Source organism: Solenopsis invicta, chromosome 2 (assembly GCF_016802725.1).
Source record: "Solenopsis invicta isolate M01_SB chromosome 2, UNIL_Sinv_3.0, whole genome shotgun sequence".
Lineage (NCBI taxonomy): Eukaryota > Metazoa > Arthropoda > Insecta > Hymenoptera > Formicidae > Solenopsis > Solenopsis invicta.
Genome location: NC_052665.1, coordinates 26,105,360 through 26,113,028, shown reverse-complemented (window position 1 = coordinate 26,113,028; position 7,669 = coordinate 26,105,360). Strand labels below are relative to the sequence as shown.

General features: G+C 51.0%; 1 protein-coding gene across 1 annotated transcript; it reads right to left on the bottom strand.

Moving 5' to 3' along the window:
* Positions 1–1,216: 1,216 nt before the first annotated feature.
* Positions 1,217–5,186, bottom strand: LOC113005359. The gene is made up of 3 exons (XM_039446197.1): positions 3,462–5,186; positions 1,962–3,374; positions 1,217–1,897 (listed from the first exon to the last, which is right to left on the bottom strand). Exons 1-3 carry the CDS (start codon positions 5,184–5,186, stop codon positions 1,217–1,219), a joined length of 3,819 nt encoding a protein of 1,272 aa, XP_039302131.1.
* Between the last annotated feature and the right edge of the window lie 2,483 nt (positions 5,187–7,669).

Genomic DNA, 7,669 nt, shown 5'->3' with positions numbered 1-7,669 from the left:
AGCGCGAGCGACGACGAAAACGTAACTTTCGAGTAATGAGTGAAATGGGAGGCGGGAGAGGAAAAGAAGGCGAACAGAGTGATCACTCGATAGAATTTTGTATCAATTAATTGTCTTTAATTAAACAGTGATCGAGAATAGTTCTGTCTCGCGGATGAGCATGAATGCCCGCGAAATCTTCGTCAAGACGCGCGTATCGCCAATGCAAGTCCGCGCGTCGTATAACTCCCGACACTTCCCGATTTCTGTCTCGCTCGGTTTCGGATACGGTGTATCTTTCTCGCGTCGCTGCTCGAATCTGAATCTCGGATCTCTCGCAGAGAGAGCGAACCTCCCTGCTCTCGTTTAAGCGAAGAAAAAGCCGGGAGAAGCAAATTCGGCGGGAAAATGTCTCATTGGCTCGGATAGGCTAATTACTGTATCGTCATCGACGATTTAAACGGCCACCGGACTGGACCAGTAAACTCGCTATTTGCTTGGGCCGACCTTTCCTTGCGTGTACGGACGACCACGACAAAAACTTATTTGCTTCGCACACAAAATATTATTCTCTCTATCGTCGAAATTTCTCGTATTCCTGCTTTCGCATAACTAACGAGACAGAAGATTCTCAACGGAATACAGCGCGTAGAACGGATGTTCTTAAGAATATAATAATATGATGATTTGAAGACAATGATGAAGACATTTCTCATAATTTTGATGAATCAAATACATTTACATGAATAATATAAGGAAGAGAAAACAAAGTACGGTAACTTATAATTGACTTGACTCGACTATACATGAGTATTTGAACTTGAATCATCGCATGATGATTTGAACCCGAAACATACCGCCAGCCTCGAAATAATAATTTCGAAATGGAATGGACTAAGAATTAAGTCATGACGCGAAGTCGAGGCGATCGGCAGGTTTGGAGTCAGAGCAACGCTTTGCCCTCGACCTTAGACGCATTTTCAATGTCGATTGGCAAAATACATATTTTACTGATGGGACGCTTATATTCCGAAGATGCTGTTTTCACGGTCACGACACGAATCAGACCGTCCGATCCCGGATGACACAGACTAATTCGGCCTAGCTCTCATTTGCACGGAGGGAGTAGCGAGTTTCGCAATAAGACGAGTTGTCCGACTCGAAGTGCGAGTGGGTTTACGCGCCTCCATTTACCTCGCTGTTGCAGCGTATTAATGTAATCTTGTTGCCAGACCTTTCAAAGACGTTCGGTCATTTGACGAACGAGCTGCCACCTTGTCAGCCGATTTTCTTTTACTTGCAAAAGCGAGGGATCCGAGATTGAATTAAGCGCGGAGCCTATGAGAAAATGCCCTGGAGTTAAGAACGTATAGTCATCCAGCGAGTCGGAAAAAGGCGCTAATGGACGCGAATTTAAACACGCCTCGATATTGCAGAGTAACGTTGAGAACTCCTCGAAGGTCAGAATATGAGCCCCCACAACACGCCGAATATGATGTTTTGTGCTACGAACACCGGCCTCCCACAACCCCCCGAAATGAGGAGCTGAGGGAGGTATAAAATGCCATGAGACATTATCCGCGGCTGTGCGATTCTGCAGATCGGGATCCCGAAGAGTTGCACGAAACGCGGCGGCGAGTTCGCGATCCGCTCCAACGAATGTAGTTCCATTGTCAGAGTAAATCGACTCGGGAAGACCTCGCCGTGCGACAAAATGGGAATAGGCCCCGAGAAAGGCGGGAGTAGAATAGCCTTCGACGAGTTCCAGATGCACAGCGCGTGTAGCCATGCACACAAATAATGCGATATAAGCCTTTTTTGAAGCGATTTCGCGACCTGATCGCGAACGAATGAGTACTGGACCCGCGTAGTCCAGCTCGCTGTGAAGGAACGCGCGCGCGGGAGGAGTCACTCTGACCTTGGGAAGATCTCCCATAAGTTAAGATGGAGTGAGAGCTCTCTCGCGAGCACAGGTTACGCACCCGTGTAGAATTGATCTGACCGTGCTTCGAGCTCTTAGCAGCCAAAATTCTTGCCGTAAGGTAGCAAGGGTCAATTGCGTTCCTGCATGAAGAGTGCGCAAGTGAGTATGAGATATGAGTAAGCGGACGAGCGGGTGAGAGTACTATCGGATGTCGAGCTTGAGCGGGTATCGGAGCCTGAGATAGCCGCCCGCCAACCCGAATTATTTGCTCTTCATCCAGGAACGGATTGAGCACGAAGAGTGGACTCCTCGAAGGAACCGACTCATTCTGAGTGAGAGCGCGTATTTCGAGCGGGAAGAGCTGGCGCTGAATATACTTCACCCAAAAATTTCTTGAGGCTCGTACTTCGCTGGCGGTCAGGGAAGACGGACTTTCCGACTGAAGAGCGATCTCATCACGCCTTTGAATCCGCGATATAAATCTGAGAACGTACGCGCTCACTCGAATGAGCTTTGGCCACGAAGAATATCGGTCCGCGAGTTCCCATGATTCCGTGACGTTAGCGATATGAACTGTCGCGCGCGAGTTCTCCTGGAACGCGAGGTCTGGGAGTGATGCGCTCATCGTCGGCCACTCAGAATCAGGCATCCTGAGCCACGCGGGACCTTGCCACCAAAGATGATGCGAGATGAGCTGACTTCCCGAGATTCCTCGCGACGCACAATCCGCGGGGTTTTCGTCCGTGGGAACATATCGCCACGAAGCGGACGGAAGTCGGGTTTGAATCTCGGCAACCCGATTTGAAATAAAAATCTTCCACTTCGAGGGATGTTGTGTGACCCACGCCAGCACGAGGGTCGAGTCCGTCCAGCAAAAGCATGGAGCGGAGGAAACGTGCAATGCGTCTATAACGAACTTCATTAATCGCGACATTAACACGGCTGCCGATAATTCGAGACGCGGAACGGTCAATGTTTTGATCGGCGCGACCTTTGACTTCCCGACTAGCAAGGCAGTCGTGATGTTGCCTGAGCGAGAGGTGAGCCGAATATAAATCGCTGCGGCATAAGCGTAATTAGACGCGTCCGAAAATCCGTGAATTTCGCAGTCGACCGTATCCGATCCCTTTTGAATCCACCGAGGGAGGTGAAAGTCATCGAGTTCTAGCAAGGACGACTGCACGAATTCCCATTGCTTTGCGATATCGGTAGGAACCTCATCGTCCCAGTCGACGCGGAGCTGCCAGAGCCGCTGCAAGAGAATCTTCGCGGAGATTGTAACGGGCGTGCTTAGGCCTAACGGATCAAATATGCGAGCGATGTACGAGAGCATGGCGCGCTTGGTTCGCGCGGGCGAGGGAGAGCGCACGACTCTAAATTGAAACGCGTCAGCCGACGGACTCCAACTAATACCGAGCACCTTTAATGTCTCGTCCGGATGCAGATCCTTGCTGCAAGCGAGACCATGATCCTGCGTGTCAATGTCGCTTAATAAGTGAGCCGCGTTGCTCGATCATTTCCTTAATTCGAAATGACCGCGCTGCAGCAACGAGCACACTTGTTTGCGAACCGAACGAATTAGCGAAATCTCGTCCGCGCCGAAAAGCACGTCATCCACGTAAATATTCTCCTGAAGCACGGGAACGGCTAAAGGAAAATCGCGACCGTCGTCATGGATGAGCTGCCGCAAGACTCGCAGCGCCAAGAACGGCGCCGAAGTTGTACCATAGGTCACGGTCAAGAGTTGATACTCTTGTACTTTTCCGGTGTTCTCGTCGATCCATAGGATCCGCTGATAGTCTGTGTCACGGGGATCGACGCGAATCTGCCGGTACATTTTTGCTACGTCGGCAGAATAGACGTAACGATACTGTCGCCAGCGTAAAAGCACCGCAGCCAAGTCCGTTTGCAATTTTTGTCCCGCGAGAAGGTGGTCATTAAGTGACCAAGAATTCGAGGTGGGGCTCGACGCGTTGAATACGACTCGTACTCGAGTCGTCGCACTGCTGTCGCGTATTACGGGATGGTGCGGAATATAGACGAATTGAGAAGATTCTGAAGATTCTGGAGCCTTGCGCATGTGCCCGAGTTTTTCATATTCTTGGAGGAAGTCTGAGTACTCCCTTTTCAAATCGAAATTGGCTTGAAGACGGCGTAGCAAAGTCTTGAGGCATCGCTCCGCTATATCGCGTGAGGTACCAATATCGATGGGAGGACCATTTTTGAATGGCAGACGAACAACGTACTGACCGGCGGGAGTGCGCGAATGAGAGGTTAAGAAATGATTCTCGCATCTCTGCTCTTCCGGGCTGAGTATCGTGTGCCTCGGAATTTCCTCGATTTCCCAGAATCTTCTCAATTCGCTATTAAGTGAGACGGATTCTGCGATCGTACAATGTTGCACCGTAACGGTCCGACAGGACGAATTCGACAGAGGCGTGCGGCCCTGAACGATCCAGCCAAAGATCGTTTCCTGGGCAATGGGTTGACCGCGAGCTCCCCTGCGAACCCCATCTCGCATTATATCTGCGTAGATGTCAGCTCCGATTATTAGATCAATGGGATCTGAGTTTGAAGAATTTGGATCTGCGAGAGTGAGATCCGCGAGATGATCCCATTGAAGAGGAGATTGAATAGACGCTGACGAATAACTAGCAAGCGAACTTAGAATCGTCGCTGTGGTAATGACCGGCGGCTCGATCCCGTCGATCGGTGAGATTTTAACGTGCGCGGCGTAACGATGTATGCCCGCGTCAAGGTCGCCGACGGCGGACAAGGCGGTAGGCAGTATGAATCGACGCAGTTTTAATTTCTTCGCTAAATGAGCTGCAATGAGCGTGAGTTCCGCTCCGGTGTCGATCAATGCTCGTGCAACGACTTGACGACCAGCGAGAGATCCGACGGACACGCGTGCAGTGGCGAGGACTACCGGCGGTCGAGCGAGATTTGCCGACATCGCGCATAATGCCACTGTTTTCGGAGATTCATCGGACTTGATCGACGCCGGGGCTTCGGAATTGGATGCACTAACGGTCGCAGTAGCGGAAGAGACCGAGTCGAGGTGGAGCATGGAATGATGTCGCTTTTGACAATGACGACATGAAAAACGGCTTGGACATGCGGAGACGGCGTGCTTTGAACTGAAGCAATTCACGCATCGTTGATGCTGTTTCGCGATCTCTAATCTCTGGCTCGGACTCTTCTGCATGAATTGAGGGCACTTATTCAAGAAGTGGGCCGATTTACAGAGTGGGCACGGCGAGATCGAAGCCGTCGCTACCATGGCGCTCGATGACTTTACCGATCGCGAGGACTTGGCTGCGCCGAGGGGAGTGAGCTCCTCCAACGCGCGGACGCGATTCGCAAGAAAGCGATTGAGATCCTCGTACGTAGGAATTATAGCATCATCACCCTTTAATTTCCACGCCTTCCGCGTTGCTGGATCGAGTAACGATTTTGCGTAACGTGATGACTTAGAATGTCACTTAAAATTTCATCCGAGGTTCGATTTAATCTCTTTAACGATGCTAGGGCACGATTAGCTTGATCTCGCAACTCGGACAACTCGCTTGCCGATTCACGAGTGACGCTCGGTAAGTTACATAAGGCGGACGCGTGAATCTGGATGAGACGGCGCTTATTGTCGTAACGCGAAGTTAAAGTTTTCCACGCAATATCAAAATTATCAGCAGTAACTGGGATAGTTTTGATAGCGTCGAGAGCGCGACCTGACAAGCAGGATGCTAGAAAATGCATCCGAGAGAATGCGGTTAGGTCCTTATTGAGAATAATAAGGGATGTGAATCTATCTCGAAAACTTTCCCAGTCCTCTGCTTTCCCGGTAAATGGAGGAATATTAATAGGCGGTAAATGTTGCAACGATACCGGTGCGGGCGCGCAGAAGTGATGCGACGAGCTTGCCAATGGTGAGGAGGACACGTGAGACTCCAGCTCCTCCAGACATTCGTTCATGTAGTCCAGCGCCATGAGGTAGAACTCCTCGTGTTTCCCGTAATCGTCCTGAGTGAAGTACGTGGACTTCGGTCGTTCGTCGGCAGGAACTGCTTGCAGGAGAGCGGCATGCCCACTCGTGCACTGCGTCCAGGCTTCCTTCAAGGCGGTGATGCGAGATCGTATTTTCGCCGGCGTGTAACTCGGCTTCCCGATCTTCTTGAAGTTAGACAAGGCTTTAGCCACTCTCTGCAACGCAATCTGCTGCATCGCGACTAGCTCCTCCATCTTGTAGACGAGAGCACTTCACACCAGAAGGAGACGTTTTGAAGTTATTAAGTTCAGCACAGTTTCACTCGATCCGGCTCGAAGGACCAAATGTTTATTGCTGCGTGATGCGCGCGTTGAGATGCCGGAATTCACTCCGAATAGAGCGCGAGCAAGAACTGCGTGAACGTTTAAATTATGCGGCGCTCGGCCTAGACACGGCCCTGAGCGCGCGATTACGAGAGCGAGTCCGACGCGAGAGCGCGAGCGATGACGAAAACGTAACTTTCGAGTAATGAGTGAAATGGGAGGCGGGAGAGGAAAAGAAGGCGAACAGAGTGATCACTCGATAGAATTTTGTATCAATTAATTGTCTTTAATTAAACAGTGATCGAGAATAGTTCTGTCTCGCGGATGAGCATGAATGCCCGCGAAATCTTCGTCAAGACGCGCGTATCGACAGCCAATGCAAGTTCGCGCGCCGTATAACTCCCGACACTTCCCGATTTCTGTCTCGCTCGGTTTCGGATACGGTGTATCTTTCTCGCGTCGCTGCTCGAATCTGAATCTCGGATCTCTCGCAGAGAGAGCGAACCTCCCTGCTCTCGTTTAAGCGAAGAAAAAGCCGGGAGAAGCAAATTCGGCGGGAAAATGTCTCATTGGCTCGGATAGGCTAATTACTGTATCGTCATCGACGATTTAAACGGCCACCGGACTGGACCAATAAACTCGCTATTTGCTTGGGCCGACCTTTCCTTGCGTGTACGGACGACCACGACAAAAACTTATTTGCTTCGCACACAAAATATTATTCTCTCTATCGTCGAAATTTCTCGTATTCCTGCTTTCGCATAACTAACGAGACAGAAGATTCTCAACGGAATACAGCGCGTAGAACGGATGTTCTTAAGAATATAATAATATGATGATTTGAAGACAATGATGAAAACATTTCTCATAATTTTGATGAATCAAATACATTTACATGAATAATATAAGGAAGAGAAAACAAAGTACGGTAACTTATAATTGACTTGACTCGACTATACATGAGTATTTGAACTTGAATCATCGCATGATGATTTGAACCCGAAACAAAGCTGAATACCCATCTCGCCCGGGAGGCGCTCAGGACGCTGGCGTACCGCGCCATGGGCCGTCTCGGGCGAGAGAATGGGCAGGAGGAGGTGACGACCGCGGCCCGGGAGGAGAAGCTCCGCTCCCTCCGGGCCGAGGTCGCCGAATTGAGGGGCCAGCTGGGAGTAACTAAACGCGCCCTCATGCTACAAAGCGGCCCCTCCTCGGCCGCGGCTTCCTCGCGGCCGGAGAGGAGGGGGCCTCCTTCCCCTCCGACGCCCCGTCGGTCGCTTCTGCCCCCGGCTCTTCTCCCTTCGAGGAGCGAGTGCTGGGGACGTTGGAGCGACTGACGGCGACGGTGGAGGGCCTGGAGAGGCGCCTGGCACGGGTGGAGACGGGGGCTGTCCCGGCTGCCGTCCCCACCGACGCCAGGGGCATGAAAAAGAAGAAGGGTAAGGGGGAAAGGGGAGT

Bases quoted from the DNA above. Each gene is read 5' to 3' on its own strand.
- LOC113005359 (XM_039446197.1), bottom strand. From the start codon at position 5,186: ATGGTAGCGACGGCTTCGATCTCGCCGTGCCCACTCTGTAAATCGGCC. The intron at 3,375-3,461 runs GTGTGCTCGTTG...ATTGACACGCAG, and splicing joins TTCGTTCGGTTCGCAAACAA to GATCATGGTCTCGCTTGCAG. The intron at 1,898-1,961 runs GTGCGTAACCTG...GATCTTCCCAAG, and splicing joins GTCAGATCAATTCTACACGG to GTCAGAGTGACTCCTCCCGC.